The sequence below is a fragment of the Vanessa cardui genome, chromosome 21, assembly GCF_905220365.1.
Source record: "Vanessa cardui chromosome 21, ilVanCard2.1, whole genome shotgun sequence".
NCBI classification, from domain to species: domain Eukaryota; kingdom Metazoa; phylum Arthropoda; class Insecta; order Lepidoptera; family Nymphalidae; genus Vanessa; species Vanessa cardui.
The window spans coordinates 12,415,600-12,441,039 of NC_061143.1; the positions used below are offsets into that span (position 1 = coordinate 12,415,600).

Sequence of the window (25,440 nt, forward strand, 5' to 3'; positions counted from 1 at the left end):
CTAAAATCATAAAAATGCTTTAATAAAAAATTTAAAACAAATCGTTTTACTTAATAATTTATAAAAAAAAAGTTTATATACCTACATATAAGATATACTATTTTTGGAAATATAAACTGGTGATAGTTGAAAGATGTCTATAATATTTTAATTTGTTTAATCACTTATTTTGTACACTTGTATTTAATTTTATTTTAATAACGTACCAACGCACTGAAAAACATATTATTAATTGTGCAACTGTCAATTGTGTAATCATGGAGTCACAAAAGTGTCCAAATAATTAGGCATGTGGAATGATGCGGTGATGTTGTTGCTTGAATTTCTTGCAGCACTATGCGCAGTGGCTGTATGTGGTCCGTGCTTACTCGCTTGCGCACGTAGACTTATTTTAGGGGACGAGTTACTACATAGAGGGGGACATGGCATTCACGAGGCAGAAGTTTTGGGTTGCGATGAGCCGGCTTGTCCCTATTACAAGAAAAATATCAAATACCTCATGGTGCCGGTGACGAGGCGACGACAATTTAACTCACCGATTCGACAGCGATAGTTACGTTACTTATTACTTTATCATACGGTTTTATAGACGATGGTATTGATAATTACTTAACATCAAAATAAATGTTCTTATTTTTATAATGTTTTTGAATTGGCTCTTTTGTTTCATTTAGATGCTTAGATACTGTGAAGTATGTATTTTTTCCTGTAAAACATCTAGGGCTAGAACTAAGTATGTTGACTGAGAATTTTTTATTTTTTTTCTAATTCGCTTATTGAATAAAACGTATTCACAGTGAATCTTAAATAGTTTCTTCCAAAGTTGAAAAGAGTTAATCTACCTCATCTCATTAGAGTTATGTCGTGTGCCCGTAAAACCACGAGAAACTTCAATGAAAAAAAAATAGACCGAACTGTAGATGTACATATCACGTACTGTACTTAGCCCGGATTCCACCACGGTGCTCTGGTGGTGGTGACTGGTGATGATTTGTGGATTGAATATATATAATGGCGGAAGTGTATCCAACACAAGTTTCCTTAAGATAGTTTCATTGTTTGAAGGGTGAATAAAAACGGCCATGGAAATTCAAAATGTGATTGAAATCGACCCACAGGACGAATTCATTTTTTTATTTATTGCGTTAGACGGCGCTAAGATTAATTTTAAATAAAACGCTTATAAACTACTCATATCTAATTTATTTTACTATTTTTTTTTCTTTTACAAACTACAAGAATAACTCAAGGATTAGATTAGGAACGTCGTATTAGCGCATTGTCTACTGCGATTTTTGGATCTTTCTTATACTTGGGCGGCGCGTAGTAGTTCGGGGGGTTACAAGTCTCCTTTATTATGTCTGGGTCTTGTTTGAGAACATTGCTAGGATAATAATTGTGATCCGGATTTATTCTTTTCTGAAAAATAAATAAATATTGTTCAATACTTCATTCACATTAAGGTTATGCTAGATTTTTGGGTCCTTTAGAGTCCTATATTTTTCATACAATCACCAAAAGCTGATCAAAATATTAAAAAATATATTTGTCAAGTCCGTCCTAGTTTATGCACAATTCTATAGTTGTTAGCCGAGCGATTTCAGAGAAAGACAAATTTTGTCATGTCATGTTTTAGATTGATAAAGATCGAATAACAAACTTGCTATCATTTTCGTTATCCTAAATTATGACTAAGTAATTGACTGTACGGCAAATTCTTATCAGTTTTATTTTTTAATATTTCTGGGTTATTGATATTCGTATTTAATTTTTTTTGCGTATATGAGGGTATTGAACAAATGTCTTTAAACATTACGTAACAAACAGCAGCTAAATGGCGAGGAGTCTTCAGTAGGAGCAGCAAGACCGTCAGGACGACTGGCACGGCGTGGAGCAAAGACTTCATGTTGACCGCGGCTGAGACTCCTCTGTCCACTGCCTGTGCGAGTTAGTTGTAGACAGTGAACGGCGCTGCTTATTACTCAATTTTTTTAAACGATAATTTTGCCCATTACAAGATCCTTCTAAAACGAGAAGTAGACGTGATTGTCAAACGTTTTGTTTTTAACTCTATGCCAGTTTGATAAAAAAATTATACTTTATTCAAGTAGGCTCTCATTGCAATCATTTCTTGTGTTTCTTCATTTGCTTATATTAATTTAATTTTAAATTCGTAGTGCGCCAAAACGCTTCTTATAAATTTATAAAATATATTGCAACAATTTGATTACAATAAATAATAGTAATGTATTATAGTTTTAGTAAGTACTTTGAGTTAATCATAATAGGGCCTGACTAATTTTATCTGATATTGTAGCTGATTATAATTTTCATTACTTTAGGTCCATTAAATAGTAGGTATGTAATATAATTAAATATTATATTCAAAAGTGAACTTATGATTTTGAGAAAAACTATATAACAAATCTAAAAGTAAAGATAGACAACGATTTGAATATTCTCCTATTTCAGTTATAACTACCTCATGATCACTTAATGTGCATACATGTGCATGTCGTTCGCAGTGCGCATGCGCCGCCGCTTCTATTGTTTACATTTAATATCATTCGCCGATCAGCATTCCTTATGCGAAAGCAAATCGACCATCGAACTAAGAATACAGCCAATATATTTTATTATTATACTTTACGGCACTTAATACTACAGATCTGGTAAATGTAATTGTTTTATCAAAACATTATTTTTAAACATGTAGCTAAGTAAGAAGCATCCCTTAAGAATACAATTTTTAAACTCAATATGGAAACTTAAAAATGAAATAAATTACCAAATAAACGCCTAAAATAAACACGTATAGTATGACACAAATTAGATGTAGCATCGGAAAATGCAATAGAATGAAAATAAAACCGATTACTGCCGATTTACACAACCAACCAATAGAAATAGCTCCCTATCGCGCCATTCGACGCTATTCGTCGCTATAGATTCACGCGTCAGAGAAAACAAGCGCATGTAAATCCACGCGTCAAATTGACGAATATATTAGGTCATATGATATTACAAGTTATTACGTTTGTGCAAAGATCATATTCGCATGAGAAATAAATATTGATAATTTGGGATAGCGTACTCAATTCGGGTGTGATCGGTTTTACGAATTTTGCCGATGCGACATCTAAGTTGTGTCGTACTATACATATATAGATGAACCAAGAACTGAGACTACAGTCAAAAGTGACCAGTAATTATTAATAATCTTTTAACAAAATTCCGTACACTCCTACGTACAAATTTTAGTTTGACTCTTACTGAACTGCTTAAATTATATTTAAAAAAACCTTGTCATATCCATAATATGTATATAGTGTATGTGTTTAATATTAATAGTTTAATATTTTATTCAAGCGGTAGTATATTGACGCCTGCAGATTGAATGCTAAATATATTTTTGTGGTTATTCATTGAGGCGTCTCATTGTAATCTTGTTAACATCGGCGACGCTTGTTTGGATATCGAAGAGAAACACACTGCAATAACAAATGATCATAAGGCATTATTGTATCTAATTCAATAAAGTTAAGACGCATCTAAAAATGTTTAGATACAGTAAGACTTACATACTTGCAAGGATGTCAATGAAACAAAAGTGTCAACCGACGTTTACAGGTTCAAACGTTCATAATATGTAGTTTTCTTTTCTTCATGTATAATTTTATGAGGCTAATATAACCGATCGTTTTTTAAAGAATTTCTAAGTTTTTTAACACCTTTTTTGGTGTGTTTAGTAAGTTTGAGTCCAAATGTTTATACTAGTACTTACTTCAGATATTAGGCTTCAGTGGATTCCACTGCAACTTCTGTTGTTATTTTTATAGTAAATTATTTAGATGATTGTAATATTCAAAACATCTTTATGTGTGTGAACAAAATGCCGTTAGGTACTAAGCAGAAGATGTGCTCAATATGTTATTGCTATTTAAAATAACATAAAAATAACATTAAAATATCTTAAAACAAATAACTTAAACTACGTGTGTGAGTTGTGGTATTCATTTATTTAATAATTTTCTAAAAGATATTATTCTTTGTAGACTGTGTAGTAATAATATGTTGTCCCCTTAAAAGTCGTAGTATTCCACTAGTAGAATAAAATCACAATAGGCAGTGATTTTCCAACAATTACACCTTTGTTTAATAATTCGCATCGAAACAAAACGCAATATCGAGTGTAGTGACACTAAAACTCCCCAAGTATGGATGCGCCATTATCGTAAAGGAAGCGTACGAAAAAGGGGCTCAACTATTGTTCATTCTGCCGCTGAAAAGGCGCCAAATCGAGCTGAAACGCCGTGCCAACCGTGTCATAGCTACGTGTATGGCAGGGCCGGCCGCTGGAAGTGTGATGCCGCCAAGAGAATTTGAGACACGGCCACTGTACTCAAACAATACGCTTTGCATAAAGATCATATTTAACTGAGTCGAGTGCATATATCTTGTATTATCAAATATTTAAACTTTAAAAAGTTTTCAAATAAAAAAAATAATATTACGTTTTTTATTTATTACATTTCAGTTGTGGTCATCAAAATTAGTTTTTTTTTTAAAGAGTACAAATCATAAATACTTTTTTTCAATATAATGACTACGCTATTCAACTATTCCATACACATAATTTTCCATCCCTATTATATATGTATATGTAGGTATATAGCGTTTAACTTCTAAAGTAACAATTCTATCAGTACTTACGTACATATATTTATGCATATAGATTATAGGTATATAAATAGTATAAGGAATCATTTTAAACATTTTACTGCCTTTGTAATATATCAATAACAAAATAGTTAAGTGTAACATTATTATTATTTATCTATTTATATATATATTATTTATCACAATCACAAAAACAAATAGAAATATTTACAATAATTATTATAATTTTAATCTGTAATCATTGATTATGTTTAATCTATATTTTTATCTATCTGTCCCCGCCACCTTTTACGCGTTTGAATTTAACCAAAAAAAATATTTTAGCCTTAGTTACTCCCTATTATATAAGTTATCTGACAGTAAAAGTCCCGCCAAATTCGGTCCAACCGTTTCAAAGATTAGCCGGAACAAACAGACAGACAGATAGACCGACAAAATTTGTAAAAAATATTATTCTGGTATACGTATCGTGTATAGATACATAAGCATTGAGTAAAAAAGGGCTGTTTTAATGAGAACGAGATGAATTATAAACACCAATAAATAACTTGAATATTCAGCGGTGCTTGCTTGGATTTGAACCCGCAATCATCGGTTAAAATGCATGCTTTCTAACCGCTGGGCTAACTCGCTTCACGGTAAATAAACAAGGCAAAAAAATAGCAATCAAATAAAATGAATGAGCCTATAAACCTCATTTCAGGTATCCGAGGCAGAACGCTTATATTGATGTCGTCCACACTGTCTAGCGCTTCCCAGGTATGCGTGTCCGAAGCATTTAATGTCAGATCGAGATAAAGTTTTTCTTGTTCAAATAGCCTATAACTGTGTCATGTCTCGACTTATACGAAATATTTTTTTTCAGCAAATCCGCATCTTTATTATCTTCCTTTTGAGGAGAAAGTTCGGAGGATATTCCTTAAATTAGCTACAGACAGCGTTGGTGATGTTAGTTGTCTTGACTGTGGTGGTTTAAATTATTTTATTATACATTCCTGTACCGTACTAAGCGTGATACTAATATCTAAAACAGTTTAAGCTGGTCGGAACCGATATTAGCGCGAATTTAATCTGTATCCATCACGGGTCACTATCCTATATACAACCTGCTTTCAGACAAACTATAATTAGGTTTTCAAATATATGAATATAGATTACTCTAGGTGTGATAGTATTGAGTTCTTTAGTACTAAAAGGTTTTGCATCCTTAGTTTATTGATATGGTACTCGATGCAAAAAAGAAAACCAAAATAAACTTTGTTTGAGCACTTTTGAATCGTCATTTTACAATAATTAAGTGAACTACCACCGGTTCGAAAGTAGATTTTACCGAGAAGTACCGGCAAGAAACTCAAAAGTTACATTGTTTAACATTTAAAACACATAATCTCCAAATGTATGTATGTAGATACATAAACCTGACACAAAAAACAAGCTAATCTTAGTAAATATTACTTAATATGCTAAATAATTTATAGGAAAAGAACACCAATAATAATTAATTGAAATTAAATTTACGTCAGTTTGTTATAGCGGACTCAGATAAGATGGAAGTTCTCAAACTGTCTATTTTTTCATAACATTTTACTACACCCGCCACGTTATTGACGCGCGCCAATGACAGTGTTAAGTGTGATTAATGTGGATATGCGACCTAATGACGATGCATTACAGTTAAGCGTTAAACCTACAAATAAAAACAATTAACGTACAAAAAACATTTTATGGATTAACGTAAGGTGAGACATTAAAACATATTTAAATAATTATTATAACAAATGATTAAACAGAGATTCAATTTATTCATACACATTCATTAAATACTAATACAATGTCACTTTAAGCTTATTTATACAAGCGCACTTCCCATGCTGACGCTGTAGATGGTTTCGGCGCATGCGCCGCCTCACCAGTGCGAGCTAATTCACCACGCTCGAGTGTGTGCAGGATGTTTGATGAATTGGCATTGTTAAAGTTACTCGCTACTGTGACGTTAGAGCTTTACAAATATCGTACAATGATAAAGCTCTGACCGATAGAAATTTTACGTTGCTATGTTTACCTTTTTTTTTCGCCAGAAAAACGCATTAATCGTTTCCCCCGCGTGAAGCAGGGGAGCATGTTTGATTCGCCGGAAACCAGTACGCCTAGTTCACCCTAGTACACCAGACTAAAAAATCCAGAGGCACCCTTTCCGTCTCTTCGGCGGACGCCACGGAAGCGCTTTTGCACGGTAGCCCGTGACGTAGCTATGCTTACATACTCTAAATTCAGTTCAACGTTTGACATAAGGACAAAATCATAGTTTAATAAAAAATAAAGAAAATTATCCAAATAAATCAAATATTTACACAATATGGGTTTGCCTATTACACATCACTCGCTGTATTTCATAATTAAAATGATAGTCGATATCACAAAAGTTAATGCACTAAACTTGGACGATTCTTCAACTATTCCCGGCTAAACTAATGCGTATTTTTATATCACATAAGCGTCTGCCTCAGTGGTCTATTGTCTAGTACAGGAGTCTGCCGATCTTGAGGTCCTGGCTTCAAAATCCTGTTAATAATATCGCGCTTCAAAAATCGAATCCGTTGCGTCTGATTTTCCGATCCACCAGTTTTTAATTGTTAAACATATAATTGTAACAGAGTTTTCCGGCATTTAACTACTTTTGAATGAATTGTCATGTTCCAAACTCGAGTGAGTTCCCGCCTACGTCGGCACTGTAATGACTCCTGCGCAGTTGGCTTGTCTTTGAGTTTCGCCGTCACCGAAATTCGGTCAACAGGACATCAACATTATTCACTCATTCAAATGTGTGACAGATTGGCCGAATTTGTTTAACATTTTACTAAATTAAATTAAGTTAAAAAAGACGAAATCTTGTATTTCTTATATTATATTTGGTCAGTTGAAACGTTTGAAGTTTACTTACTATAACATATTATATTTTAATTGCTGGTCCATTTTTTCAGATGATAGAATAAAGATTAACGATATATAGTATGTGATAATAATTACAAAAATATTATAATTATATATTAATGACCAGAGAAAGTTTCTTTTTTCCTGGAGTTTCTTACAAATAATCATATTATACTTCTCTGTAGGCATAATATTCGCATATCTAATTCCCATAAATTTAATGATTTGGTTTATCTATTATTAATGAAAAAATATATGTTTATCTGAAAAGCGGTTATGGGAACTTGTTGTAAATTCAGTATCAGGTTTTTGACCCAGACGTTATACCAGTTAGACGACAAAGAAAAGCTTCCAACAGGGGAAATATTCAAAGAACGCAGTCGACAACACTCGAATATTTGTGAAATTATATATTAAGTCTATAATTGTTAGAATTGCCATGGAAGTCTAGTGACTAGACTACAAAGGTGTAGACCGAGATCAATCCAAACTTAATTTGGGTTACTGAATTTTTCTTTCAATAAATTCTCCTTCTAATTATTGCGTTTGTATTAGTGCACGAAGTTGTGTGTTTTATGACTTGCATAATTCCTAGCCTAGTACCTAGCCTACAACAACAGGACAGGAGGACAACCTGGATCAGGAAGTAAACATTATTAGAAACGAATTTCAGAAGACGACCTCCATGGTCGAGTGGTGTGTACACCGGTTTTCATGGGTACGCCGCTCTAAGGTTCGATTCCCGGCGAAGTCAATGTAGATTACCATTAGTTTTCTATGTTCCGAAATGTACATACCAAAATAATTCTATATAATAGCTTAGTAAGAAGTATACTAGAGTATGGTAGTGTCATTTGGAGGCCACATTATGCAACACACTGCCTAAGAATAGAGAGGATACAAAGGCGTTTTCTCTACCATCTGGCGTTCTCTCAAAGAAAGGCTAAAGAACTCTCTTCGTATAATGAAAGGCTAGCATTTTTTAAGATACATAGCTTGAGCCAAAGAAGAGATTTGTTGGATTTGATGTTTTTATATAAAAGCCTTAACAATATCTATGATAATCCAGATTTAGTATGTAAGATAAAATTTAATGTTCCCTCTCGATATCCACGCAAAACAATTAATCCTCTTACAAGACCTTTTCGAAAAACTCTTTTGGGCAATAACTCACCAATTTCCAGGATGTCTAAAATTCTAAATGATAGTTGTAAACATTTGGACCCTTTTAGGGACTCACTTAAAACATTTCGTTATAAGTTTTTGAACCACCTGTAACCTAATTTTTATATATAGAGACTTTAATAATTTTTTACCAATAAGTTAATACATTTTTAATATAATGTAATAAATGTTTTATAAACTTCCTAATATTTGCATGCTGTATCTGCCTTAAAAGATAATGCATTTAGAACTAAGCTACACTGTAATTATTTTTACCCAATATTGTATTAATGTAATTATCACTGGTGGATCTTAAATAAATAAATAAATAAATAAATAAATAAATGTTGTCTTGGGTCTGGGTGTATGTGGTACCGTCGTTACTTCTGATTTCCATAACACAAGTGCTTCAGCTACTTACATTGGGATCAGAGTAATTTATGTGATGTTGTCTCATATTTATATTTATATAATGATCACAGAGAACTTACATGATGCACAAAAGAAGTAATTATTTGAATGGTGTTTGATCACCTCTAGCAAATAGGATGTCGAGCTGCTCTATCGTGAACGCTCTAGTTGTACAGCCGATAACAATTGCTATGCAACTGGGAATGCTTCGAGATAAAAGATGCTGTGTCACTGTAGATATCTTGTCTATTTTGGGTCTTTCACCCTTTCTAATTAAGTATTTTATTATTATTTAACGCGTAAGTGAATCGGTTGTAACTAAAAATTCTATATTTTTTTATAATGTATTTTCACACATGGAAAGACTTTAGTTGTAGTAGTAGATTTATTGTTTTTAACTAATAAGTATTCATGACAGTTAAAAATAAATTGGTTAAAAAAAATTACCAAATTACTAAAAAATTTTACTCAAATTTTGGGCTGTTTAATCAGTATTTTGTCCCCATAGATGAAAATACCTAACTATACCAGTAAAAAAGTTAGTGTCTTAGGCAATATAATAATATTCTCTTTACTTTTTTATTTATAATAGGTAGAATGGTCAATGGGCCGCGAAAGGGAAAAGGTTAAATCACTCACCGTGTCACTACCGGCTGTAAGAAATATTATCATCCTTCTCATCGCCAATGCAGCAACCACCTCAGGAACTAAGATGTTATGGCGCTTGTAAATGAGATTTCTGATTTCTCTTGCAAAGGGTACATGACAAGAAAACTCTATGCATACGATTGTATAGTGACAAGAAGAGTGCTAAGAAGTCGCATGAACGGATGCCGTCGTCGCATCAGATATTCTGCTGGCACAAATTTTGTATCAAGAATCAGAAATCTGCATTTACTAGAACAATGTCCCATCACCTCAGCCATCTCAAGTTTGACGTGCCAAGTGATATTTATACTTAGTTATTCATATGCTGATTTAAAGCAAAAACATATTATTAAGTAATTTAGATATTTATTCAATAACCCATTAAGGAAGATTAGAACACTTAAATGTAGCCCACAGTAACCAAATCGTGTTCAATAAGCGCCTACTTAGATTATTAATTTGTAACTAATTAACAATATAAGTCACTATTTGCGAACATAATTAAATATTATTATTGTTAAATTATATATATTATTAAATAAATATTATTCGTTGTTTTGGACAAGAAACTCAGTAGTTACTCTTTTTCTAAAACTTTATATGGCAAATAGGAACTGTATTTGGAAGGACTATGTATATATTAATGTTTAGATGTGAAGAATGAGTGAACCAAGTGATATTTCACGCGGGAGTCACATTACATCTAACACACTGTCGCTGGCGGTATTGACGGCGTAAGTAACAGTCAGCATTTCTTAGTGTCAATGTAGACAGGTAGTGGTGACCACACAATTAGGCAAATGCACGTTTTGGTATTATAATAACAACAACAACAATAGCCTGTTATAACTAGTTAAATCCGTTATAACAACAACAAATTTGCCACTGTTGGGCTAAGGCTCCTAACAAGAGAATGTTTTGAAACATAATCCATTACGCTTGTCCAATGTGGGTCGGTGGAATACACATGTGGTAGAATTTCTATTAAATTAGACACATGCAAGTCTCCTCCCGTTGTTTTCCTTCACCACCCAGCACGAGACATATTATAAACACAAATTAGGTACATGAATATTCAGTGGTGCTTGCCTGGGTTTGAACCCGCAATCATCGGTTAAGATCCACGCATTCTAATCACTGAGCTATCTCGGCTCTTGGTATGATTGATATTATAATTATGCCTAAACAACATAGTAACAATTACAGTTTCGACAATACTAAGTATGCATCGAGCGTTACAAGTAACTCACGGTTCAGTGGTCGCTTTACAGCGCTTCGATTGTTGCGCTTGACATGCTTACCGGTCACTTGGCCTACAGCTCAAAGGTATTGAAATATTTTGGCAGATTTAACATTAAATAATTGTAATTGTTTTAATACTGCAATTACATTCAAGTTTATGGAACTTATATTCGCTATTTTGCGGTTTTTTTATACGCTGTGGTTTGAATCGAGGACCACTCTGATTCACTCTGTGAAGTGTTTAACGATTAATTTCACAATACCTATTAAAATTTCCATCGTCTCACTTATAGATTCATAGTCTGTAAATGCTATACAAGGCAAAGGCAAAGGCAAATCTCCCAAACCCAAGGCAAACCCAAACCTCCTTGAGGAGAGAAGTTTTGTCAATGCAGATTGGTGGATACACAAGAGACAAAATTTCTGTGAAATTGGACTCCAAACTGATTTCTCACAATGTTTTAATCACTACTGAGAACAAAAACAAACATAAGTAAATATAAATTAAGCATTGGTAGTAGCTAGTAGCCACGGGGCCGCCTCCACCTAGTGTAGTATTTGGTTTATTATTGTTTCTTTTTAATAAATATGACACAACATTACATACATTACTCTGATCCCAATGTAAGTAGCCAAAGCACTTGTGTTATGGAAAATCAGAAGTAACGACGATACCACAAAAACCCAGACCCAAGACAACATAGAAAACTAATGATAATCTATATTGACTCGGCTGGGAATCGAACCCGGGACCTCGGAGTGTCGTACCCATGAAAGCCGGTGTTCACACCACTCGACCACGGAGGTCGTCAAATTGTGACTTTAATAAAAGGCAGAACGGAAGTAAAATTATATTGAAGCATTTTTATATATAAATAAATATGAAACAGACATGCTATGTTTAGCTAGCACAGATAATTTGGTGGACCGACAGCTTTATTCGCTTGTAAACACAGTATTATCAAGTGGTATTATTATGAAGGGCACGTGCCCAAGTGCCCTAACAACTCCAGAGCAACGAGCACGGAGCAAGTGAATTAGTGGACAGTACTCGTTCAGAAGTCGAACTTCGAAGTCGTCACGTCACTCGTCACAGTCGGACTGGAGTACGTACGAGGCGCGCATGTGTGGTCGTAGCGTTAGCCGCTTCCGACAATATATCCGCATAAAAAATATTCATAACAAAAAAAATACTATAAAATAATTGCTATTCTCTAAGAAATATAACGTAAGTGACTTAAGTATTGTGTGTGACCAGAAAGCATTTCATTGTGATTAGCAAAAATATACGCAGTGTATATTTATGGTAAATATATATTTATATTTTTTGTTGAATTAATATTTATTAATATCCTATCTATAATATTTTGATTAATACATATTTTTATAATTCAATAAACAATTGAGTTTTAAGCAATTTGTAAACAATGTTTGTGATTAAAAAATTTGCGGTGCCTTATTGATTTCTTAGAACGAGAAAAATATATTTTAGCGTAGCTAGAAACCATTGACACTATTTCCTTTACACGTCGGGTGTTATAGGCTTAAGCCGGTTTAACGTTAACTTGCGCCATGTTTTCCCGCGTCGATACGTTTTGAAACTCTGGTACTTTGGGAAAAGGATAATATTGAAATACCTATAATATTTTTAACTATACAATTAGTACCAAAAATATTATATCCTATCTAAAATAATTGAAAAAGCATTATATTCACGAATTACATTTTTCCTACTGTATACTACACTGTATTCAGAAACGATTAAGTTATAATACAATATTCTCAACTTTATAACATACTTCTAAAGAAATGGATCTGTTTGCGTCGGCAAGTGATCTTAATCACTAAAAATTAAATAGCTTACATATTACGTTCGTAACTTCAAAGCTACAAAAGCTATACTGTCAGTTTACGTAGTACCTATTTATTATGTATTTATTTAGTATGTGACGGTAATCCAGAATGCTATGAAAGAATAACTCTGTTACAATAATTAGGTATTTTTTGAATAACAGATAAGCAACACTTATAAACTTAACATTGATAACAAAACAGTTTTCTTACTCATTAAGCTTACCTATTAAATGAAATGGTTTAAATTTTATTAAAAGGTAATACATAAGTTTTCGTTTGTCCCATTATCTCCAATCCAGCAGAATCAGAAGCAGCAGGTGTGGCGGCTGGATTTGTCCAGCATTCTAGCCGCCTCATACATCATAATGTGAATTGTGAACAGTTATTACTTTTCGTTTCGTTTTTTAATTGCCTAAATTAAATGTAAAAAAAATGTTCCTAAATGTTACATATTATTATCAATGCATTTTTGCAAATCCTTAAATTTCATTAAGGTGATACTTTCAATATTTTTTTTAATAATTAATTACCAATTAGTTTCGTAACTTAATAAATGACATATTAGTATGATATATTAATATATAATAAATACAGAACTTGGCTGAATGGAACACAACTTTTATATTTCGTTATAACTTTCTCAGGAATGTGCACAAGGTCACTCAGATTACAAATGGGACTGGATACAAACTATGAACTGTGCTAAGGTTTGAGCTTCAGCAGTGAAGTGAATAATTTTAAATTCAAGTAGATGAATGGGAGCGATAGAATATTAAAGAGCCGCGACGATTCGGGAATAAAACTAAAATTGAGCAACAGCGTTTTAAATTCGAACGTGAACTTTAGTATCAAACTGTCCGTTTATTAATAATGTTTACGTCGCTTGACATATTAAATGCCTTAAGAGCGTATATCCTTAATCCTGCTTATTTTACGTATTATTTTCTTATATACAGAACCTTATTTTATAGGAACTATATTTATAAAAGTGTACATACATACCCCTACATAATTTAAATACCTAATTAAAACCAAAAGCACCGATACGATATAAGATATATACGATTTTTAAGAAAAAAAAAAAACACTGAGATTAGATTTAGTACGCTAGGAGCTTTTGTAATCGTCTCTAGTGTATACAATACTGAAACAACTGAATTCATTGCTGAGAAAAATCCAATGAGGAGAAATTTCATTTTAAATACCCAACCGAAAATAATCAATAAACATAAATAAATATACCAATAGATGCGGCACATGTAGGAGAAAGTGTTAATAACTTCTTGACATTTGAGGTGAAGCACGAATGTAATACCTACTCTTGTACGAACGATGTCGTAAATAATAGCTATCAAAACGTTTTGTTCCTGTCATATTTAATGCTGTTTTTATTCGCCATTAAATCTCAACTTAAACTTACTGTACCGACAGATAATATGCGGTCCGCGGGCGATTCCGAAGCACAAGTCATGGCTGTGGTTTGCCCCTACAAGTGCGCCTGCACGATTACTTACGAATCGCTTTGATCATCAATACTCGTTTGTTCAAAACAAGCGATCCCTTTCGACTTCTCATACTTTACTTATTAACATTTTCGAACGATAATAAAAAAGAGACTTGTATAGTTATGTTAGGAGAAGTTGTAATCGTAGAGGTCCACCGATATTATACTTAATAAAAATATGAACTAGCTGTGTCCGAAAAATAGAAATGAATGATCCTCCAAGGGATCCGTGTTGTTATCATATCAAGTAATATCCCGTAAACGTTCCGGTCCTGTGGAAACTTAGGAAAATTATAAAGTATTTACCAACGCGGCGCACGATTACCGATTTACCGTACAAATGCCATTCAAATTTGATGCCTATCCTGATAACATTTTGTACGGTATTTAGATATTATGTCTATTTTTAAGAAAATAAGGAATTATTGCTTTAATCAATAAAACTAAGTAAACTAACATCACGATCGACCAAAACGATAAAATCAATTCAAAAACTGAATTTGTATTTAGACTGTACATTTAAATAAAATCGGATCATCGATTGTACGGACAGAATTTATTGTAGCGATTGAGCAAAAATACATTCCAATATTCAGCTATAATTAGATCTCGCTTCGATACATTCTAGACTAGCTCTCCGTCCCAACTCCGCACAAGTAAAGCAAATATTTAAGCCGCGCTACTTTTTATCATTAAGTATTCTTAATCCTTTCTTTTGATATTTATTTAAATTATATCGATTATATATATTGAATGTTTATAAGCAAATCCTTTAAATTTAATAACATAATAATTTTAGTTTTATATAAGTTATACCACTTATACCTTATGAACTTTAAACTAAACTACAATTGTCGTAACTTTCTCCTTTTTTAAACTAAAATACTTGTTGAGGTGTATATATGTATTTATTAAAGAAGTAAGTAAGAAGTACATACTGAACTGATTTTGTGTAGACATTTTGGAGAGACGCAAATCTCTAATACAAAGTTTTTGTATATGTACCTGTTTTAGTTTTACCAAAGTTCTCTTCAAAAGCGCCTAGACATAGTAGGCACTACAGCTTTGTCTTCGAATACGTCGGCACAGTGAGCTATGTTTATTTTTTAAAATGTAACGTCAAATCACAATGAACTGGATAAAAAATACAAACAAACAAAACTCACTGTTGTACTAGTAGTACGATATTCAGATAAGCCACGATGAAATTATTGTTTTAGCAATACGGGAGTTAGGAATGCACTCTAATGCCTCAGCTCTTGTTCAGCGCCAATATAAAAAGCTTAAGAAAACATTATCCTACGCTAGATTTCTATAAATTGTAGTGTAAGATTCCAAATGCCTCAATCATTATTCAATTGTAAATAAACTATGGTTATAATAATATGAATTGAGTCGATGATTTCCGAGGGGCTACAACTTGTCGATCTTAATTGAATCTGCGTTAGTTTCAAATCAAATTTTGGAAGATTTTGAAGGGAAAGTCAACAGGTTTCAGGTAGATTTCTTTCCATCGCCTGAGCTTTACGAACTTTTGTGCAGGACGGTCCGACAATAAATGTCATAAGATTATGCTTCAAGTTAACAAACTTAAAAATAGTCAATTTACGAAAATTTAAGAAATGATCAACTCCTCTTTAAGTTATCCAGACAATTACATCGATGATGTGACCGCGAATTTTTCTACGTTAAGGCGACTATAAACTTGGTTGAGAGCGAGCATGCTAGAAGAGAGATAAACAAATGGTGTTAACTCTAGGTAAATAAAATCAAATAAATAACGGACGGTTTTCCAATAGTATTATAATAACAATTTGTGTGTTTAATCGAATCACTTTCAGTATGTGCGCTAAACAATTTGGCTCATTTAGTATATTATATATTATATTTATAATTTAGTATATAAAGTTTATTTTTTCTAATTAGAATAACAAACTAGTGCATACGGTTGGTTTTAAATATCTTATAGTCGTTATAGATTTAATCTGTTCTTAATGTATCCTGGCCCTCTTACTTATGAACGTTTTGCTAACGGTATATTTGTATAGAAACATTTTTTAATTAGTGTAATTTATTCGTCGGCGCTGATATCATATCTAGTACAGAAATATAATAATTTCTGTTTCACAGCGACTGTCTGGCCGCAGATAAACCTCTGAGATTGCTGCGTTTCGTTGATAGAGCTCGTAGTTAAATTGATTGTTCAGTCGTTACTCGAAGTAAATACACAGACGCACTGTTCTATGTCTAATCTTATAGCTAATTAATTAATTATCTTAATGATAATTACAAATAAATTATCATCACAGCGGTTTATTTAATATTATGTAGTTCGAACGGGGAATCTATTTCTAAGTACTTTGAAGCCGCTTACCCACCATAGCTAAGCAGAATAAAATATTTTTTTCCACTTTTTAATTTTGTTACAGCTAATAAGAGAAGATATGTTGAAATATTAATTGGTAATGTAAGATACAAGTTCGACATAAACCAAAGTTATACTAAGTTTATAATCAACATTATTTTTCAAAAGTAGATGCTCTACTATTCGAAATTTCACAAATTTCTCTAATGTTGTCTTCGTGACGGCTTAAATTATTTATCTTTCTTAAGTTGTTTACTATTATTCAGTGCTATTGTTAAAATTCTTAAGGTCTTTTTGTTGTTTCTTTTGTTTGACCCTGAATTGTTTTGTTCCAGACTAACGTCAAACGATATTCGCAATGATCGTCACAGCTCGAAGACATTCCGACACGAAACGACACTGAACAGACTTCAAATGAGTCTCTAGTCAATAAGGTGTAAGAATTGAATAAAACCCTTCCAAGATGTATGGCCTTCACGAAATTCCGTCCGTAGCCCCCGAACTGACCACCGAGTTCTTCGATAGCACATTCACCACGGACTTTCTGTACAACGGCTCGGATTCCTCAGACGTTGGATATTTAATGCAAAATATGACGAACTCAACCGTTGGTAGCTCCATGAGGCCCGGCGGCAAAATGTTCGGTTTGATCGTGAAGATTGTGTACGCCATCGGAATCATTGGCAATGCGGCAGCCATCGTGGCGCTCAGACGAGGCGAGCGACGCGTGCGGAATCGCAAGCACTTGCTGCTTCTTACCTCTCTGGCTGCGAATGATTTGGTCGCATTGGTGAGTTGTCTTATAAAAATACAGATATAATAGACACTAAAAACAAAAAATATCAAAACAAGTTTAAAAATCAACAGAAACATATTCATAAGAGCCGGTAGCGTCTCTTTTTAAAATGACCGTAGCCTTGCTACATAAGGTTTTACAATTAGCGTTAGAAATTATGATAGTTTTTGTAACTATTATAAAGAAAATATGTTTATTGTAGAATAAATATATTTTTATTATAATTAAATGATTGTTTACAATCGCTGTGTTATTTTGTTAATATTGAGAATGGATTTAAATAAAACTAATTATAACGGATGAATCGCGTATATTAATTATTTTTTTTAAACATCCCGACGTTTCGAGCACTTTGCAGTGTTCGTGGTCACGGGTAGACTGAGAATGGAGCTATTTTAACATAATATTTACGTGTTATTAAGAATGACCGACCAAGGGAGCCATGCTGTATCTTTTATTTAAGCCATTATCTAGCTCTAGCTCTATGGCTGATTAGAATGCGTACTTTGTGTCGCCATTACCGGTATAAACCCTAAGTGGATAACTGTAATTACAGATACAAAGAACTATACTTCGGATCCATGATCGGTATCGCATTGACATTACAAGGTGTAGATACTGCACACGTTATGTCGCTGTCCACACGCAGACGTGACACCCACCATCGGGAGCTACATTTACTCGATTCTATTTGTGTTGATTGTTAATTAGAAATCAACAAATCACCTGTACTAGGGGTTGAGACGAAACCACCAATTCATCAACATGTATAAAATATGGCGGGGATGGCCCAGTGGTTAGAATGTATCTCAACCGATGATTGCAGGTTCAAACCCAGGCGAGCAACACATGTGCTTAATTTGTATTTTATAACTTACCTCGTACTCTGCGGTGAAGGAAAACATCGTGAAGAATCCTGTGTGTCTAATTTCATAGGAATTGTGCCACATGTGTATTCCACCAACCCGCATTGGAACAGCGTAGTGGAATATGTTCCAAACCTTCTCCTCAAAGGGAGAGCCTTAACCCAGCAGTGGGAAACTTACAGGCTGCTGTTGTTGTTGTTTGTTACAAAATAACAGATTACATGGCACGTGTGGCATTGACGACGTAGTGGGGTAGCCCATCTGCCTTCCAAAACAATATAATAATGTAAAGTTCAGAGCGTGTTCAGAATATTTTCGTTTGCGGCTAAACATTTTAATGATCCCTATTAAGCTTGTTGTCTTGCACTGTCTAATGAAAGTAAACACTCCGCACACATATTTGTGTAAGTACAGCAGTCGGTTTTCTAAAGAATTTTAGATTAAAAACCTCTTGAACTAGTATTAATTACCAAGTATTGTTGCGTAGTACGAAGACCCCAAAAACGGGTAAAATCTTTATACAGTGATGAACACTGTATAAGTATCACTTGTATATTATTAAGATGGGAAACACCGCTACTATTATTATTAAATTATTGGTTTATCAACGAGATTGTATTCAGAGTTTGAACTCAGTACATACGTACATTTAATATTAACGATGGACGAACAGCCGTATGAGGAGAGGCTCTGCTATAGAGATCAATAATGTTTATAATATTCTTAATGTGCCTCTTATGGCTTTATACTCTCTCTGCCTAAAATTGAACTCGCCGCAAGCACGCCACACGGTCTCGTCTAGTGTTGCCCAAATGCAAGAACAAGACGAGACTTAGCCAGTCTTGGTCTTGGTCTTGCGCCAATACAACTGGTCTTGGTCTTGGTCTTGCACTCCCAGTCTTGGTCTTGGTCTTGGTCTTGGTCTTGCAAGTCTTGCAATTACCTATTAGTCTATTACTATTTATTAAAGTTTATTTTAAATCTTAGAAAAACGTATTAGAATTGGAACATCGTGAGCTTGAATTAACATAGCCATAGTAAAAATCAAGCAGATTAATAAATTACTGAAGATTTGATAAGAAATTTTGATAAATCAACTGACCTACATATATGTCGTTTAAAAACTTAAGAAATATAATGACTGAATGTACAATAATAGTACCTAATTAATTAGTTTAAAACCATATAATCAATATTATAATATATACTTACTAGAAATTATTTTGCATGAGTATACCTACGCCCTGTGGCGGCCATAACATAGTGTCAAATGTTGTGATTTCGGCGCTGCGGCAACGATTGTTGTATATGATTTCAAAAGAATCCGCCGGCACGTGTATCATAACCATGTACTTCCGAAAAATGGCAAATTTCTTTGAGAAGTAAGTACAAAAACTTTGATGCCGCATCATCAAAGTGCCGATGATTAAAACATAACTATGCATGCACTCAGTTTGATTTTAATGGATATTTTTTTATTCGCTATGTAGGTATGTTTATAGTATTAGTCGTAATGCGCATAGGTCCAGTTTTTCATATTCTTTGATACCGTTTTTTGCGTCTCATACAATTCCTAAGCGTACCTATGCACCGAACTGTTACACCTAACTGCTCCGTGAAATAGCGCTAAGTCCTAGATGCAAGACGCAAGAGTCTTGCAGGCTAAGTCTTGTTCTTGCTCAAGTCTTGCACGGTCAGTCTTGGTCTTGGTCTTGCTAAAAATATGCGGTCTTGTTCTTGGTCTTGGTCTTGCAAAAACGCAAGAACAAGACCAAGACTGCAAGACCAAGACTGAATTTAGGCAACACTAGTCTCGTCGTGTTTGGCGATATAAAACTAGTAGGTGGACACGTACACCGACATCTGCGTAAATAAAATTAATTTATTAGAATTGATTAACTTAGTAGTTATAGTAGGTAATTATAGAAAACAAAGTCGCTTACCGCTGTCTGTCCCTATGTTTGTTTAGATCTTTAAAACTACACAACGGATATTGATGGTTTTTTTTAATAGATAAAATGATTCAAGAGCAAGGTTTTTATAGATTATACGTGGGCAATATAGAAAAGAAACAAGGAAAAATCTATAGTATATTTAGTACCACATATTGCACCCGCGCAATACCGGGCGGGTCGCTAATCGTTAAATAAATAACAATGACGTGTTTGGGTCAAGTAGCAAATGGACTGATGACAGACTGAATTCTACAACTAAACGATGGATAGTGAATATATTCCGCGTAGTGTTCCCGGTACATGACTCTTATATGAATTTGAATAAATTGACTATATCCGCTCGCAGTATCCTATCGCTACATTATTATAAAGGTTCGTGCCACGATTGATTATGTCTGAAAGCTAAATAGACTCATTTTGAGAAGCGCAGAATTTCGAAGGCGAAACGAACGAGAAAAGTTGCTCCCGTAAAAATGTAAGGGAAGTAAAGAAAGTAAGGGAAGTGGCACTTTTTGTCTGTATCACATTAAGCTAATTGTGAACACTTAAGATATAATGCTACTAAATGTACACCGGTCACCGAGCTTTATATTGTTGCGATTTACGTAATGTAATGTCTTAGCCGACTTTTAGTAACTGTACTCAGTATCAAGGAGTAGAGCCAAATGCGTCAAAGATATTACAGTGTGCGTGTCGTGTGTGCGTGTGTGCGCGTGTGCTGACACTGATCACTCTCTAGTTCCTTACTCCCAAACACACCGTTGATGTCACTCGACTGGATCGAGATTAAGTAATAGGATCAATGATTTTATCTGTATTCCAAGACGTAATAGTTAAGACATCTTACTAAATTCTAGAAGCTTAGGATTTGCAGCCTTTTGAGTTAATGTTAACTAAAAACCAGTGTCCCTTGTATAATAATAGTATAACGTATATTATAGGAGTCGAGATGGCCTAGTGGTTAGAACGCGTGCATCTTGACCGATGAAGGTTTCAAACCCAGGCAAGCACCGCTGATTCATGTCCTTAATTTGTCTTTATAATTCATCTCGTACTCAGCGGTGAAGGAAAACATCGTGAGGAAACCTGCATGTGACAAATTTCATAGAAATTCTGCCACACGAGTATTCCACCAACCCGCATTGGAACATCGTGGTGGAATATGTTTCCAAAACCTTCTCCTCAAAGGTAGAGGAGGCCTTTAGCCCAGCAGTGGGAAATTCCAGGCTGTTGTTGTTGTATATTAAAGCGTGTACTGAACCTTAATCTTTGACCGTAGATGGGTATGATGGGTGCGTTGCTGGTGTCGGAGCAGTGGCCGTGGGCGCGGGAGACGCGCGTGTACTGCGCGGCGCGCGTCGTGCTGCGCGTTTTCGGCGTGGGCAGCGTGTGCATCGCCGTCACCATGGCGCTCGAGCGCTACCTGGCGCTCACCAGGCCCTTCCTGTACCAGAAGGTAGCTTGCTGTTTATGTCACAACACACTTGTCCTATTACGGCGAATAACGTTTTCGCTTCATTGATACAGGAAATTGACACTTTGCCGCTTGCAAATGTTTTAGCCGTTTGATAACAGTAACAGTCTACAGTAACTGTAATATATAAAATACAACAAACAGTTCAGGTTTTCTAGGAAATATTTCTGCAAAGCATAAATCGACACATTCATCTATATCTATATTAATATTATAGATGTGAAAGTAACTCTGCCTGTCTGTCGCTCTTTCACGACCAAACCAATGAATCGAATTTGATGAAATTTGGTATGAAGCAAATTAAAAAAAAGTAAATAGGCTACTTTTTCGCCTAACACATGTCAACAACCCCCTACTGCGAGATAAGCCGCGGACAACAACTAGTATTAAATATAACGCTGCCCTGTACTACAGATAATTTAAAGTAGATATAAATTGCATACCTAAAGGGCTGAGGCTGAGGCGCTTAGACTTGTATGACACTTTTATCGCCTTCGAGAGAGAACTTAAGATATCAAACCTGCCGGCTCATTGGCACCGCTTCTAAATACCACATTACGGTACTGTAACGTTAAGTATTTGAAAGTAACATTTGTTTTATATTTTCAACTCATAGATGAAGTTTCGTATTAATTTTTAAAACCATTAATAGTTTTTAATAAAATACAACAAAAATTATTACGTGAAATTTACACGTAAAAAATTACAACAAAAATAAACATATATATACGTCGTAAACAACCATAAAATAGATTCAAACGGACTCATGTAACTAAAGGTCAATATTAATGGAAATGTTTTCATGAAAAGCCATAAAGCTGGAGGCGTGTATGGGGATTAAGTGATAAACAAAGGTGTGTGAGGAATTAACGACCGTGCCAGTTAACAGCTGTAGGGACCGCCTGAGGGCGGCCTCATTAAATACATCTTTACTTACACCAGATCAAACTGCCACTGACGTACAGATTCGGAATCTTATCTATGACCAATTTATTTACTTATTTTACTTTATTATTATTTCCTCTATTTATACATAGAATGTACACTGATCGTTACTGACGGTCTAATCAGAGCACTTGTCTGATGGAATTCTGCCAGCCCTCTAGAACAACAGTTCAGTAAACAGTACTTATTCAAAAAAAAACTTTATTCAAGTAGGCTTTTATAAGCACTTTTGAATCGTCATTTTACAATTAAGTGAAGCTACCACCGGTTCGGAAAGTATATTCTACCGAGAAGAATCGGCAAGAAACTCAGTAGTTACTCTTTTTTAACATTTAAAAAATACAAAGTCATGTTAATTAAATACAATTATTTCAATTAATGTATCCTGCTTGGAAGTCAACAGGTATTAACTCCACGCTTTTTTATCATCTATAAAATCTTGTATCGAATAATATGTTTTTTCTACCAATGTATTTTTACAAACGATTTGAATTTACTAAACGACAAAGTTAAAAATTGTCTGCGGAATTTTATTATAGAAACGGATACCTTGCCCCAAGAAGAATTTATTGACTTTGCGGAGTCGGAAACTTGGCGTTATAAGCTTATCCTTACTCCTAGTGCATATACAATGATTATTACTGATTTTTTTTAAAAACAAGATTATATAACAGCTTTCCGTTACTGAAGGACATTTACGATTTGCTAATTCTCTTATTTAATGTGACGGGTTATTCAAATGTATATGTTTGTCAATGCATTTCAAACCAAATTTTGCCAATTTTATGTATCATAATACCAGCTTACTTTCCTCACAAACCGGCATAGGGTAACCGGTACTAAGTATTGCTGTCCATTGGAATAACAAAACTCTACAAGTACCGACGATCTAAATATTTGTTTTTATTTAATTACAAATAAAATAGTAATAAAGTATTCGTAGATCGATTTATAATTATTAATAACAAACCCACTTCATCATTTATCAATTATAAATACTTTAAGACAATCGCTTTTCCGTGCGCTATCAATCTAAATGTAGAGATTTATCATCGCAAAGTAAAAGCCGATTCCTCCCCGGCTTCGCACACAGGTGTAATTCAAACTGACAACACATTAGACTCCTTCCTCTCCAATTACTCTATCAATAAAAAAAACCGCATCAAAGCCGTTGCGAAATTTGAAAGATCTAAGCATGCATAGGGACAGAAAGTGGTAGGCGACTTTTTATATTATACATATAATGACTTAAGTAGAGCTTTACAAACACTTTTGAATCGTCTTTTTACAAAATATATTAAGTAAAAAGAACCGCCAGGAAACTCAACAAAGTAATATTTATTTTTATCATTTAAAATACAAAGTTATGTTAGTTAACTACAATTATGCGTACAATATATCCTGCCTGGAAGTCAACGAGTATCAGCTCTACGCTTTTTTATTATCTGTATAAACTTTTATTGAATAATATGCTTTTTATTAATGTATTTTTTACAAATGATTTGAATGTATGCATTCGTTAAAAATATGGCTTGAAGTTTATTATAGAAACGGATACCTTGCTCCAAGGAGAATTTATCGGAAACTTGGTGTTATAAGTTTATCCTACGCCTCGTGCACATACAGTGATTATCACCGATACTATCTAAGTTAGTAGTTTTGTAAAAATGGAAATCTTAATTTTTAGTGATATTTTTTAGTAATTATTATAAAACATAAAAATCATTTTAATTATTTCATAAAAAACATCAACATAAAAATATCACATTTATCAACTGAGTTGGTTAAAAATATCATCAGCTGGAGCAACAACCTTTATTCACCGTTTTTTTGATAAATCAACTAGAAACTTTTTGTGATAATATAGGCTTTCGAGTTTCAGCTGTTTGAAAGGAAAACAACCCTCAATAGTTACATCGACCCTTCGCGTTTACTTTCTTTGCAAAAATGACATATTTGCCTTACACCCAACCTGCCTCGTGTTGACTTTACACCCACACGTGCTGTGGAATATTACTGGAGTCAGCACACTCGCGCACATTTACTAAAGAAACATGCCATCTAGCTATTCGGTGCGACAATTACTTAAAGTCATTTACAATTAATTAATATGTTTCTTATTTTGATAGGTGACTAGTCAATTAAACTTGACCATGTAAATATAACTTATGTAATTATTTAATTCCGATATAAACAAGTACCGCATATTTCTCAGACATATTTTAGCCGTATGATTCAGTGGTACATTCAATTTACAATCTAGTTGAACTTAGCACTCCATAAAAACCCTGAAGATGTTTTTTACAAATAATAGTAGTAGTAGTAATATCAAACAACCTATTAAGGAAAAGAAGAATTTAGTAAACAAAAAGGATTTACGCAAAAAAAAAATGCTTTGATTATATCATTCAAATAGCATTATATTTAATGATAAAGTTAGCGCCCAATTCTTTTGAGAGAGGTACGGCAAAGACAAAGGCTTCAATGATCAAAGATATCATACGGAGCCGAGAATATGAAAAAATGTTCGCACATGATCGACTTTTAATTTTTGTTATAACGTACAGGATCGGTACGCGTATCGCTTGGTTTTTTTTTCATACGA

General features: G+C 33.9%; 1 protein-coding gene across 1 annotated transcript in view; it reads left to right on the forward strand.

Moving 5' to 3' along the window:
• Window positions 1–12,107: 12,107 nt before the first annotated feature.
• LOC124538872 (prostaglandin E2 receptor EP2 subtype) overlaps window positions 12,108–25,440 on the forward strand; it is a 32,218-nt gene continuing 18,885 nt past the window's right edge. Inside the window, exons 1-3 of the mRNA XM_047116114.1 lie at window positions 12,108–12,382; window positions 17,135–17,589; window positions 21,696–21,872. Coding sequence (XP_046972070.1) covers window positions 17,263–17,589; window positions 21,696–21,872 — 504 coding nt within the window. The 5' untranslated portion in view covers window positions 12,108–12,382; window positions 17,135–17,262. The remainder of the gene's footprint in view (window positions 12,383–17,134; window positions 17,590–21,695; window positions 21,873–25,440) is intronic.